The 15,004-nt window shown below is 40.9% G+C and overlaps 1 protein-coding gene across 11 annotated transcripts in view; it reads right to left on the bottom strand.

Moving 5' to 3' along the window:
* Positions 1 to 15,004, bottom strand: part of CAMK2D (calcium/calmodulin dependent protein kinase II delta) — a 257,409-nt gene that overhangs the window by 73,237 nt on the left and 169,168 nt on the right. For all 11 annotated transcript variants that reach the window (XM_007670171.3, XM_029077177.1, XM_029077180.1 and 8 more), the window contains exons 5-6: positions 9,778 to 9,843; positions 5,870 to 5,942 (exon numbers count right to left, since the gene is read on the bottom strand). In XM_007670171.3, coding sequence (XP_007668361.3) covers positions 5,870 to 5,942; positions 9,778 to 9,843 — 139 coding nt within the window. The remainder of the gene's footprint in view (positions 1 to 5,869; positions 5,943 to 9,777; positions 9,844 to 15,004) is intronic.

The raw sequence follows: 15,004 nt of genomic DNA, 5'->3' as shown, positions 1-15,004 counted from the left end.
ATAGTTTCAGGGAGAACTGTATTTTCTCCTGAGGTGAAGTCATTATTTTAATTTTTAGCATCTCTGAGAACTAGCATGAGAAGCAGTGTGGCCTAGTGGAAAGAGAATGGGCCTAGAAGTCAGAGGAGCTGGGTATTCTAATCCCAGCTCCAGCAACTGTCTGCTGTTTTGGTTTGGGCAAGTGACAGTTTTCTGTGTCTCAGTTACCTCATCTTTAAAATGTGGATTAAGACTGGGAGCCCCATGTGGGACATGGACTATGTCCAACCAGATTATCTTGTATCTACCCCAGTGCTTAATACAGTGTCTGGATATTTAAGTGCCTAACAAATAGAAAAAAAAGGACTTTCTTGCTGGCGTTTTGTTCTTGGAAGGAAGAATTTTAATGAACTCAGAGAATACATGATGGACGTCCCCAGATTATATTTCTAAGCTTTTTTTTTTACCATGAGAAGAGGGACCAACCTTGACGGATAGTAAGAAACCAGTCTTATCTTCTATTTGATATAAACTTCCTAGAACTTTTTGCAGTTCTGAAAATGCTAGGTTGTGCCCTCTGAGTGAATGATCAGGTCACATGGACACACTGTTCTTGGAAAAAAAAAAAAAACCCTTTCCAAACATTAAACCTAGTAATAGGTGTTTATTGTGTGCAGAGCACTGTACTAAGCACTGGGAGGGAAGCAGTGAGGCTTACTGCATAGCTTAGTGGATAAAGCATGGGCCTGGGAGTCAGAAAGACCTGGTTCTAATCCCAGAATTGCCACATGTCTGATGTGTGACCTTGGGCAAGTCACTTAACTTCTCTGTACCTCTTACCTCATCTCTAAAATGGGGATAAGAGAGTGAGCTAATGTGGGACGGGGATTGTGTCCAACTTGATTAACTTATATTTAACCCAGTGCTTAGAAAAGTGCTTGGCATGTAGCGCTTAAATACTATAATTATTATTGTTATTCCTGGAAAATGGCTGTCTGAAAGCAGAAGCGCTTTTAGCACTGGATTAAACATTCCACCGTGAAACGAAGCAGTTTCATGGGAACTCGGGCGATGGTTTTTTAAATCTCTCCACTTGGAAATGAACTACACTTGCTTTGAAGCTTCTAATTTTACCTGTTGTTTCCTTCTCACAGAGCTTGTTCACAGAAAGCAGAATGTGTGATTAACTTCTGAATTTGGATAGTTTGGAACCCAATTCTTCAGGCAAAAACTGATTTTAAGGCGTAGCAATAATCAGTCAAACTCACGCTGAGATATAAAAACACACTTTGGGTTGAGACCTTTCCGAGAGGCCCCAGTGAAGTAGGTATTTGACTCACCCACAACCCCATTGAAATCAAGAACACAGTTCATTCTAAAGAGCATGATCACTATCCACCTAGCATATAAATGACCCGCTCTCTCCAGTGAATGTTTTGGCTCAAACAAAACCTTAGAAATGATGGAAATATTCTCATCGCTACGCTTGAAGCCCATGCATGGAAAAAGGAAAGGATGTAGGGAATTCTGGTATTTAACATGGTCCAAGAGACTGAATTTTTAAAGTACACTGAAAATTTTCCATCATCAGAAATGCACATTATATAATGTTGTTCTGCTCATTTTTCCCAACGATTTCAGGAAACCTTTTTAATATGAATTATTAATGTGCTTGAGATAGTGTCCTGAAGATCTACTTTACCTTAATTTTTCTTTAAACATATAAATCATGATTCCAAAGTACTATTTCCATCTCATAAATGTCAAAGACATACATTCGGCTTTTTCCACAGGCGTGAAGGGGCCTGGAGAGAGGAGACCCAAAGCAGAACTTTGAGCCCGTTGTTGGGAAGAGACTGTTCGTTGCCGATTGTACTTTGCAAACACTTAGTACAGTGGCACACGGTAAGTGCTCAGTAAATACGACTGAATGAATGAACGAATGAAAATAGGACAACGGCATTTCTGCTCAAAAAAGCAATCATCATTCCTAAGAGTCTTTCTTTTCCAACAATTTCTGTGCTAGTTCTCGTAAACCTAGAGAGAAAAACTCTCATACCTCCAAAAAAAAAAAAAAAAAGGTTCCCATCAAAAAACTATGGAAAAGCTTCTTCCCTTCAAAATAGTTATTCTTGGGAATGTCCAACAGGAAACAGAGGGAAAGAAGGGCCCAACATAATTATGGGCAGAAGCAATTCCCAAATGGATGTCATGCCTGCTCCTCACTGTTTCTTCAACAATTTGGAATCCATTTCCTTGCTGGGTTTGGAAAACAACAGTCTCACAAAGTTTGGATGCCACAGTGTACCCTTTCAAGCAGTACATTTGTAAAATAAAAAATATATTTTCCTTTGTCTTAATTTTACTCATCCAGGCAGGCTGGAGTCCTGATTAGTGGCCTGACTCAATTACTGAATAAATATTGATATGAGAATGAAGAACGTGGCTTAAAAGCAGCACTACAGTGAGAATGGCTTTCTGATGCTCTGTAAATGAGAAAACAAACTCTGCTGCTCTCTTTTCGTTTTAGACATCTAGAGTGGGTAGTATGGAAAGTAAGCAGTCTCACACCCTTCAGGCTCTATGATTTTTAGCCAGACCACATACACCGGGGTTTAACAAGACATACAACCCAGGCTTTCAGCTCACCCAAGGTGTGCATATATTGGCCCAACAGCACAAACCCTGGGGCGCATACTGTGTTTATAATAATTTTGGTATTTGTTAAGCGCTTACTATGTGCAGAGCCCTGTTCTAAGCGCTGGGGTAGATACAGGGTAATCAGATTGCCCCACGTGAAGCTCACAGTTAATCCCCATTTGACAGATGAGGTAACTGAGGCATAGAGAAGTTAAGTGACTTGCCCACAGTCACAGAGCTGACAAGTGGCAGAGCCGGGATTCGAACTCATGACCTCTGACTCCCAAGCCCATGCTCTTTCCACTCAGTCACGCTGCAAATGGCTGCCTAAATGTAGACATGCTTTTAAGCACTGGATTAAACATTCCACCCTGAAACAAAGCAGCTTCAATGGGAACTCGGAAGATGGTTTCTTAAATCTCTCCACTTGGAAATGAACCACTTGCTCTGTAGCTTCTAATTTTACCTGTTCCCTTCTCATAGGTCTCCCTGGTGCTCATGAACTTTGATTACACTTCAGAAAGTAAATTTTCATTTGTTCCCAGTGAGCTAGGGAGAGAAAAAATGATTTGAACCCACTCCGATCTGGTTCCAGAATCACTTCCCATCTGGCTATAGGGTTTAGTTGAATTTAGACAACTGGTGTTCACTCTACCCTCACCAGACTTGTGTGTGACACCCTTATAATCAGTTTCTTCCGTTACCCGTAATTTATTTTAATGATCTATTCACCTGATAGAGTGTAAGATCCTTGAATATAGGGACCATATTTTCCTTGCGGCCCAATCTGTACCTACTATTCTGGTTTTAATCAATCAATGCTATTTATGGAGCACTTACTATGTGCAGAGCACTCCACTAAGCGTGTGGGAGAGTACAATAAAATAGAATTAGTGAACACGTTCCCTAGTTTAGACACAAAGTCTAGATCATGGGAATGGGAGTCAGAAAAGCCACGTTATAATCCCAGCTCCGCACCTGGCTTTATGGGCAAATTTAGGCAATTTGCCCAACCTCACTTCGCCTCAGTTTCCTTATTTGTGAAATGGGAATCAAATACTTGCTCTGCCTCTCTCTTAGACTGCGAACTCCGTGGAAGAAAAGAATCATTTCTGATCTGATTATCTTGTATTTATCACAGAGTTTAGCCACGCGATTGGCACTTGGTAAGTATAAAAATAATGTGTATCAGCCTAGCACATAGTTTTGTGGGGGCACAGTTACACAGACTGTTTAGCCAATCTAATCACTAGCATCATTTTATAAATTTAATTACACTCCCATTTTCTAATATTTATTCATTAATATAAAACCAATAACTGTCATATTTCTTAAGCGCCTGCTATGTGCCAAGCACTGCACTTGGCACTGGGATAGATAACAAGCTCGTCAGGTCAAACCCAGTCCCTGTTCCCCAGGGGTCTCCCAGTCTACAGCGGAAGGAGGACGGGTATCTAATCTCCGTTTCACAGATGAGGAAACTGAGGAACAGGGACATTAAGTGACTTGCCCAAGGTCAAAGAGCAGGCAAGTGGCAGAGCTGTGATTAGAATCCAGTCCTCTGAGTCCCAGGCCCGTACTCTTTCCACTAGGCCACGTTGTATCAGTTTACAAACAACCACTCGCTAATAATAATAATAATAATAATAATGTTGGTATTTGTTAAGCACTTACTATGCGCAGAGCACTGTTCTAAGCGCTAGGGTAGATACAGGGTAATCAGCTTGTCCCACGTGAGGCTCACAGTTAATCCCCATTTTACAGATGAGGTAACTGCGGCACAGAGAAGTTAAGTGACTTGCCCACAGTCACACAGCTGCCAAGTGGCAGAGCCGGAATTCGAACCCATGACCTCTGACTCCCAAGCCCGGGCTCTTTCCACTGAGCCACGCTGCTTCTCTAAGAAGTCGGGGCTAAGAAGAGAGGGCATCCGAGTTACCTCACCTCAAGAAAGCCAACCCAGAACAAAACCGCAGACTCTGCTCGCTCAAAGGAGGAAGGGCGAGGCGATGCCTTTCTTCGCCACGGGATAAAAGGTGCTATTTAAGATCCTTAAATGAAGGGTACAGAAACGGAGTACGGTCAAGGCGTGTGTTTGGGGAAAGTCTTGGAATGAACCCAGGTGACCGCACTGCTCATACCTTCTGCCTTCACAAGCGTAAGTGCAGCTGAACGCTAGTTGGGAAGTGAGTGCCGTCTCATCTACTCCAGCGGCATTTACTCACCTTCAGGTCCCGATGGACTACGCCCATCTGATGGCAGTGTAGCACAGCCTCCAGGATCTGCTGAATGCAATGACTGCATGCAAAGACCGGGGGGGCGTGTGTTAGTTCCAAGCTTACCCTGGGGGTCTGTATACCCTCACAGACACTGGCTTCAAGGGCAAACCTAGCAACCAACCGGACACGTCTTACCCAACCTCCAGAAAGTACCCATTCTCCTCAGGCGGAGCAGCCCGTCTCTCGGGAAGCATTATCACCTCGCTCTGGGTTGCCGGATTTTGGACTTAATTTTCACCGCGCCGGATTTAATAGAGGAGTTCAGCTGGTTGAGGATACCATCTTTCGGGAGAAATGGATTTTCAAAGTAACCCACATCCATTCTATCCCTGCAAATCTCTTCGGAAGAACATTTAACAGGTTCATTTATTTTTTTTCCATTTCCCTTCTCCAGCACTTTACTGTAAGTTTTTTCTAAAAGCTTCCTGTCAAATGAGGAATTGACCCCCATTACCATAAGTAATGTTTTGCTTAACGTCAATGATTAACTTCTCATTCTTTAATTTAGTTAGCCATTATGATCTCTCGCCTGAGGATCTGGCATACTCGGTCGGAGTAATATGTGTCCAGTCGTCTGCTACTGCAACCCATGGTCTCAGAAGTCGGTGTATTTATCTGCAGACTGACATACATCACAGGCCAAGTGCAGGCGTCGCCAGGTGCTTGCTGAATGACCAATGCTCTCCCTTCCCGAAAACCACATCATCAAAATTGAATTTATTCGTTTCAAACCACAACCTTGGAAGGTTACATTCTCAAAAGGACTCCTTGCCCCCTTTTGCCATGATGTATATTAGGTCTGTAGATGAGCGAATTGGAAAAAGACACCGTGCATTATTTGGTCACAGTCAATCTGTGGAAGAGAGGGAAGAGGGGATAGGCAATGGAAAATTTTAAGCCTCCCACCCTCTACCCTTCTCCAGAAAAACTTTTTTTTTTTTTAATCAAACTTATGGGCTCCATATACTGACCTTCAGGTCCCTGTGAACTATGCCATTTAGGTGACAATGATTTACACTTTCTAGAATCTGCTGTATACAATGACTGCGAAGATACAAGGGCAGAATGGAAGGGAGAACATTTTAAAGGCACATAATCATAGTGAATAAAAAAAAGTTAAAAGAAAAATACATTTCTTCACAAATTGTTTAGCTTCACACTGAACTGGAATCAAACCATGCAGAATAAAGGCATTTTTGATCTAAAATAAAGACATCTAACATATACTTTGTGACAATATCAGACAAAAAATGTGTTGTGTTTTTCTTTAATCATTTTGGAGTTTAATGTGTGCATACTTATAAATACTATAGGCTGAATAGTAGTTGTTTTCCGAAGGAAAAGCTGATGAAGGCTTTCCACAATAATATTCTTGAGAAAGTCAAAAAATTGCAAATTTGTATTTCTCATACAAAAGAAGCCTTGTAAAATCTGAGGTCACAATTGAACAACAGCATCGAGACAGAAGGGTGAACAGAAATGAAACGAAAAAGAAGAAATGAGATGAAACAAAACTAAGGAACAATCTGAAAACCGAAATCAAATGTTTTGGTTTTTTTCCCCTTTCTCCATAAAGCATTAAAAGGAAGGCCAATCCAGCTACTAAACACCATATACAGTATTTCATCATCACAAGGGATAGGCCCACTGCAGCTCAGCCTAGGGAAAATCCAAATTATACAGCAGAAAATGCCTGAGAGGGCAGATCAATATTACGCACTTGCTCTCTTGGGCCCACTGGAGCAAGAGAAGACTTTTGTTTATCATTATGTCTATATATGCAATTTATACTCTCCTTGTCAAAACCTTGCAAGTTTGAAACAGTTTCCTAATTAAACTCTGAAAAAATTAATCAATAACGGCATCTAGAACATCGCATTAGCTACCAATTAACACAAGCAAATGCTGAATATGTCACACTCCTAAATTCTGCACTAATCTATGTACTGAATGATGGTGCACACAAACCACTTACACCGATCTTTTAAAACCACGATGCAACATTTTAACAAAGATGATTTTAATATTCATCTCGCATTCAAAGCCACGACTATCCATCAATCAATGGTATTTATTCGGTGCTTGCTGTTTGCAGAGCACTCTACTAAGCGCTTGGGAGAGTACAACAGAGTTGGTGGACATGTTCTCTGCCCTCTGCCATTTGAATTGTGCCAATATAGTATCGATCCCAGACTACAGTGTGGGACCACAACTGACCCCAGCTGTTCTGTTGTATAGCTGAGAAGACAAAAACAGTTGTATCTGACAAACCGCCGATGTAGTAAGTCAAACTGCTGCTCTAAATTACCCAGTGGGGCTAAAGCATGCTCCCATTCTCCACTGGGAGGTTAAAATCACACTTTAAGTGGGTCTTTGCGGTACACATATTTTCTTCTCCAAATCAAGTATTGGGAGAGGTTCTTCTGTGAGAACTACCGAAAAACCTGGTTGACCACCTGATCCAGACTCCAGGTCTTGACGCGAAAACAGATATAAACTTGAATCTTGGGTTCACTCATTTTACAGGTTCGAACTTTGGGATCTTTGGATAGACGACCACTTCTGAAAAACGTGATAGTTGTCTGGAACTGTTCTTAGCCAACTCTCCCAGACCATCTCTACATATGCTAAGCCATAAAACTTTTTTTAAAAAACCACCCACGTGAATACTGGCCATTCGATAAAGTTTTTGTTCAGAATAAAATTGATCGGTAAGAATTTTTCTAGTTTTCTGATATAAATGAACAATCTGATTGCAATCTACATGGTTTAATATGCGGCTTCACTTTTTTTTTTTTCAACCCAAGCAACAGGCAACCCACTTACCATATTACAAATGACAAAAGTTTCCACCGACTTCCCAGGAAAACAAAAATCTTGCACGTTTCAATTACATAGCCCCATGACTTTAAAGATGATCAAAGCAACCTCAGGATCACCCTAAGCAATGAACATTTCCTCAACAACATCTAGTCAGAATAGAAACTGAATAGAGAATAAAAAGGTTGAGGTATTATTTCTGCACATGCACATGTACACAACACAGGGTAAAAATAAATCATTTGGGCTACATCAATCGATCAATGGTATTTATTGAGTGCTTACTCTGTGCCGAGCACTGTACTAAGTGCTTGGGAGAGTATAATACAACAGAGTTGGTAGACAGGTCCCCTGCCCACAAAGAGCTATTAGCTCCGTGTTTAGAAGACAAAATGGGGGAGGGATAAATCCAGATTGAATTAGTAAAAAAATAAATAGAATTCTTCTTTGAAAGAAGTACTCTGGGTGTGTGTGTTGGTGGGGTGGGGGTGTGTGTGTGTGTGTCTTCTCTGTGTGTGTCTACCTCTATTTGTAGAACCACTGGGATGGCCAGTGAAACTGTGAGTCTGTTCACCACTGAATTTCTCATGGCCTCAGTATATTCTCTTCAAAGGGTCAACTAAAGTTTTGTTATACACAACCAGAGCTTTAGACCTCACTCACTTCTTATTTTCAATCAAAACATGCTTTCCCTTTGTAGGAGTCGGGAGATTAATGGGAGGCAGTAGAGAGAAGCAGTTTACCCTCTTCATCGTAACTACAGATTAAAGTGACTCAAAATAATGAGGTTTTACTGCATATGAACCCACACATAAAATTTCAACATTGTTTCCATGATGGACTACTCTTTAATCCAGAAACTTCCCATCATCAAAGGAAATTCCATCTGTGGAAAACATACCTGGATAGAGATCAGTATGAAGGAGGCTGTAGACTATCAATTAAGCGCCGAAGCACGGATTTGGATGTTACTGGCTATAAAAATCTAGCCCTTATGACAACTATTTTTCTGATTTAAAACAAATGTTGACTTTTCACTGACTCCGAGAAACGTTTAAAAGAATGAGAAATGGGACTGTCTCCCAAAAAGACTAGAATGTTCCAAGCCTCAAGGCTCTCGTTAGGCTTAACTCTGGGCTTTAACTGATCTTAGCATTGCAGTAAATTTGAAAGACAAGGCTCCAGCCATAAACATATTATTAGATTGGGAGATGTTTAAGATAAAGCAATTCAGTTTGGGACTCTGTCGGTAATCAAATGACCCCACATGCCTGGTAAATGCACTACATACAGCAGGTACTCAATAAATACCGGTGTATGAATGAAAGTCTCTTTTCAAAATCAACCATTCCGGAGGCCTTAAGTCCTTAATAGAGAAATGTCAATTAAGAGGCATAGATAATGACAAAGAGTAAGGGGAGTTATAGCAGTGGGGACTAGTGGATAGTGCAGAGGCCCGGGAGTCGGAAGGCTCTTGCTAATTTAATCTCGGCTCTTCCATTGTCTGCTGCGTGACCGTGGGCATGTCACTTAACTTCTCTGGGCTTCAGTTACCTCATCTGTAAAATGGGGGTTAAGATTGGGAGCCCCATGTGGGACAGGGACTGTGTCCAATCTGATTTGCTTGCATCCACCCCAGGACTTAAAACAGTGCCCGGCACATAGTGAGCCCCTAACAAATAGCACAGTTACTACAATTTTCACAGGTATCTGAATAAACACTATGCTGGTACTGGGATTGCCTGTGAAAAGCAGCAGCATGGTTTAGGAGTCAGAGCATGGGCCTGGGAGTCAGAAGGATCTGGGTTCTAATCCCAGCTCTGCCACTTGTCTGCTGCATGACCCTGGGAAAGTCACTTAACTTCTCTGTGCCTCAGTTATCTCCTCTGTAAACTGGGGATCAAGACTGTGAGCCCCATGCGGGACATGGTCTGTGGCCAACATGATTATCCCGTATCTACCTCAGAGCCTAGAACAGTGCCTGGCATAAAGTAAGTACTTAAATACCATTTAAAAAAGTTGACTGTGAAACCATAATTACAAGAAAAAAGCCACTTACCTTGCATCAGCTTCACTGTAATATTCCCTCGCTACTATGTCCTCAAAAAGTTCCCCTCCAGTGACTCTGAAAACAAAATAGTACCCGGTCAGAAATAAAACTTTTTTCTTATTCCACTTTTTCTTGTGTACAGCTCTACTGCTATAGGATCCTTCAATTTAAACTATCATGATTTTTCTACCTAAATCTGGAGACCATGTGGAACTCTAAGAAGGTTGGTCCAGGGAAGCAGTGTGACCAAGTGTAAATTCCAAGAATTTGGGTGAGGGGGCTTGAGTTCTAATACCAGTCATCTGCCTGCTGCTTGTTCTTGGGCAAGTCACTTAAGTTTTCTGTACCTCAGTTTACAAATCTATGAAATGAGAATTTAACCCTGCTTCTCCCACCCCTCTGGGCCATGAGTCTCATGTGGAACAGGAATTGTGTTGGATTAGATTATCCTGCACCTATTCCAGTGCTTAATATAATGCTTGGCATAGAATGAGCACTTAATAAAATTATTTTATTATTAATAATTATAATGATCATTATTATTGTCACAAATAGTTTCAATCATGAAGTGTGCAAATTTCTATTTACCTTCTTTCTTTTAGGCCATTTCTTATGTGTCTTTATTCCCCTCTAGTCTGAAAGCCCCTCGTGGACAGACATCATGCCTACCTACTCTACTGCACTGCTTAGTACAGTGCTCTGCACACAGTAAACCATCAATAAATACCTTTGAACAGAATAGAAGCATCTTGGGAAGCTCCATCGTTGATGCTGATCCCCAGGATCAACATTTATCAATCAGTCACTCAATCAGTGGCATTTTTAGAGTGCTCACTGAGTGCAGGCCACTGTACTATGTACTTGGTAGAAAATACAATAGAATTGGTAGATGCATCTCAAACTTACTTATAAATATCTTCATTTCTACTCCTAAACATACATACAATCCAGCATGGACAAATTTAACAGTTTTCACAAGACTAAATTCTTTAAAGAATTACGTTGGTATCTTCACTACAAGTTCCTTCCTAAGGTCATTTTATCGCATTATTGCTCGATCAACACCAAGGGCTAATTGTTATTATTTATTCACTGAAAATTTCAACAGGCTTTTCTGAATGTTCTACCACCAAACCACAAATTAAAATAGGTCCTGTGGAAAAATGATTACATTAATTAGCTGACTTAAGTAGTTTATAAAAAATCCAATCTCACAGTCAGCCCAGATAGCAGCGAAATACACAGGCCTCAATTAATTGCATTTATTGAGCACGTAATGTGGGCAGACCAAATTCTATCTGATCATGGTGAATGCTGCAGCACATTGCATCAGGCCATAGTTTGAGCTGAGGTCCTTGGCTTCCTTTTTCATTACCTCCCCAATCAATCAATCCTATTTACTGTGGATTTACTGTGAAGCAGCATGGCCTCGTGGATAGAGAACAGGCCTGGGAGTCAGGAGGATCTGAGTTCTAGTCCCGGCTCCACCACTCTTCTGCTGTGTGACCTTTGGCATGTCACTTAACTTCTCTGTGCTTCCGTTACTTCATCTGCAAAATGGGGATTAAGACCGTGCGATCCACGTGTGATTACCTTGTGTCTACTCCGGCACTTAGAACGGTACTTGGCACAGAGTGAGCGCTTAACAAATATCTTAAAAAAAAATAAAAGAAGGTCCTTAAAGGGTCCTCAGCTTTGGGCTTTACTCACGCCTAATGACTCATTGTTGGAAGTTACTTCAGTGTTCTTTGGGGAGAGAAGCATGAAATGGTTGTCCCAGATGAAACCAGCTGTAGAACATCGAGGCGAGGGAATCATTCCCACCAGTCCAGATGCCATTTACTGTGGTCACCCCAATACCGTCTGTACTGTCTGAGCAGATAGAGTCGTTCCCAGCAGCAAGAGGGAATGCTGCAGTGCATCAACTTCCAGTGCAGTAGTAGTAATAGTATTTGTTAAGTGCTTCCTGTGTGCAGAGCACTGTACTAAGTGCTGGGAGAGAATCAGGTGGGAATTAGACATGGTTCCTCTCCCTTGAGGGGTCACAGGCCAGTGTTCTGGTGTGTGTGTGGGCAGAATCTCTCCTGCAGAGCCAAAAGCTCTTTCTCTGTGACTTTGCTCCTCAGTTCTTGAAGTTACCGAGAGAAGGGTTTATGTAGGGCGATCTCTACTTCATCACAAATTCTGACAACATTTGCAAAATACAATGAAGGTTTTATTTGCACCACAAATTGGCAAGATGCTGAGCACATGGACTGCCCTGGCAAGAACATTTATCTTTATAAGATTTATTTTCCCCTTTAGACCAAGATGCAGCTGCTCCCGGGTCGCTGTATTATCTTAATTCTATTCATTCCTAGACAGAAATTCAGTTCAACTGAGTCCATTGAACTATTATTGACCAAAAAAGTCAACTGTTTCACACCACCTGGATTCTATCTAAATTGGCAAACTCAAAATGTACTCTGACAGTCTCGGAGATCAGCAAACCTTTCTGGGTCCCCAGTTTTCCCCAACTGGTATTTCCCAACAGATTTTCCAACCGGTATTAAATATCCAATATTTGAAGTCCTCGGTTGGAATGGTTTTAGAATCCATTTTAAAATGTACAGAATTCATCATTCCATACAACACGCTTACTAAACATCTTAAAACGATATCTTCCTATGAGAATAAACCAATTAGAAATTACTTGACTGTTTTCTCAATGATATACACGGCTATGATAATCAAACAATACTATTTATTGAACACATACTGTATGCAGAGTACTGTACTAAGTGCTTGGGAAAGTACAAGAGAGTTTGTAGACAAGCTCTGTGCCCTCGAGGTTCCTGCAATAATGCTAATTTATCTCTTCATCTGGGATTGATCATATCCTCATTCCTTGAAACTAATACTGGAGTAAGATTCAAGCCACATGTCTGCTTGCATGACCTTGGGCAAGTCATTTAACCTCTCTGGGCCTCAGTTACCTCATCCGTAAAATGAGGATTAAGACTGTGCGCCTCAAGTGGGACGGGGGTGTGTGTCTAAACTTGATTACCTTGCATCTACCTCAGTGCTTAAAACAGGTGCCTGGCACACAGCAGGTGCTAAATGCCATTTTTAAAAAATCCTAGAGGTTAATGATAATAATAATGATAACAGCATTTGTTAAGCGCTTACTATGTGCAGAGCACTGTAGATACAGGGGTAGATACAGGATAATCAGATCGTCCCGCTTGGGGCTCACATTTTTTAATCCCCATTTTTGTAGATGAGGTAACTGAGGCCCAGAGAAGTGAAGTGACTTGCCCAAGGTCACACACCAGACAAGTGGCGGAGCCAGAATTAGAACTCAGGACCTCTGACTCCCAAGCTCAGGCTCTTTCCACTAAGCCATGCTGCTTCTCCAATTTGTCTCCATAAACTAGACTGGGATGAATGGAATGGAATGATAATTCCCTCAACAAGGAGCAAGGCACAAATCTAAACCAAGGTAAATTATCTTAAAAAAACCCCTCATCCTTATGTTCTTCCACATACTGCATTTTCTTTTCCAGTCTGATTTACTCCCAGAAAAAATGATCACCAACTTTCCCCCATACATTAGACATGCAGCCTATAACAAACAAGGCACTCTGGCTAATGTCTCTAACCCATCAACATTTTATAAACCAACACATCATCTATCTTATTTTTTAAATTCTCTGTGATAAGAATAAAAGCGCCACTGGGGATACATTGAAATCTTTCTGTGGAAGCACATTTTCATTGTTAATGCCCAAGTAGCAGTCCTTTCCTGAAAAATATGACTGGAGTTAAATTAAATTAGTTCACTTAATCAATTAATTGGGCTGAAAGTTTCAATGTCTAAGCACTCCATCTAAATCTTGGTTTTCCCACTTGAGAATACTATCTATTTATAGTCATAAAATATGCAGATTACCCTGTGAAGGCAGCATCCCATTTTATGTCACATACAGATTGGAGATATTTGAAATGACTAGAAAATTTCTCGCAGCCATAGAAAACTCTTTTCCACATGCTTTTTCTCCTGCTCTCTAATCTCTTACCAGGCTGGGAGAGTGAACAATTCCTTATTTTCTTTGTATTCTTTCAATGTGACCCCATCCAATTATTTGGCTACTCTGACCCTTTATCTTAACTTACCACTGCGAGTCTTTCTTAAATCCCTTCCCTGAGAATCTGAGTGAATACTACTCATTCTAACAAGAAGTTTAAGGACAAGAGAAGGGTTTTCAGCTCCTTATCCACATATTCTGGGCACTTTCTATTGAAATACAATGCACCTAGACTGCAGAATCATTATTGCCAGATGATTTTAATAAATAAATAAATTTAGCTCCTTTTCAGGGCCTTTCAGATTTGATTTTGAATTATTTTAGATCCTGTATACTTTTTTTGAAAACTAATGAGGTATAGTCATGTCAAAAGGGGCTGAATTCATCTTCCAAATTTGATTTTTTTATACTGTTTCTGAATCCTGCTATAAACAGATAATAATAATAGTAACAATAGCAAAGCACTGTACAAAGCGCTGGGGTTGATGCAAGATAATCTGGTTGGACATAGTCTCTGTCCAAATGGGGCTCACAGTCTTACTAGGAGGGAGTAAGCTTTATTCCCCATTTTACAAATGAAGAAACCTAGGCACAGAGAATTGATGTAATTTGCCAAAGGTCACACAGCAGACTAGTGGCAGAACCTGGATTAGAATCCAGGTCCTTTAGGACTCCTAAACCTGTGTTCTTTCCACTAAGCCACTCTGCTTCTCTACTAAATAATTCTATTCTAAAAGGAACTTCAAAATATATTTTAAGATCTAGTTCTAGAAGAGTACCACAATACACTACCAGAATAAATGACAGGGTTTCCACATTACATAAATATGGATGTCTGCTCTGGAAATAATCACCACAAATATTCCATTCTATTATCAAGACTTCAGGAGCAAGAATTAAGTACTGGATGTGGGACACCACTAATGAATGATCTAATGAGCGCTTTAACACTCGTTCCTCTAAAATTGAATTCCAAATGATTACAACTCATATCCCGGGTGGCCCCAGACTCGGTGTGGGCAGGGAAGGCGTCTGCTAACTCTATATTGTACTCAACCAAGTGAGTAGTGCGTGGCTCAGTGGAAAGAGCACGGGCTCGGGAGTCAGAGGTTATGGGTTCAAATCCCGGCTCCGCCACTTGTCAGCTGTGTGACTGTGGGCAAGTCACT

Source organism: Ornithorhynchus anatinus, chromosome 12, assembly GCF_004115215.2.
Source record: "Ornithorhynchus anatinus isolate Pmale09 chromosome 12, mOrnAna1.pri.v4, whole genome shotgun sequence".
Lineage (NCBI taxonomy): Eukaryota > Metazoa > Chordata > Mammalia > Monotremata > Ornithorhynchidae > Ornithorhynchus > Ornithorhynchus anatinus.
This window is presented reverse-complemented; position numbering and strand designations above follow the sequence as displayed.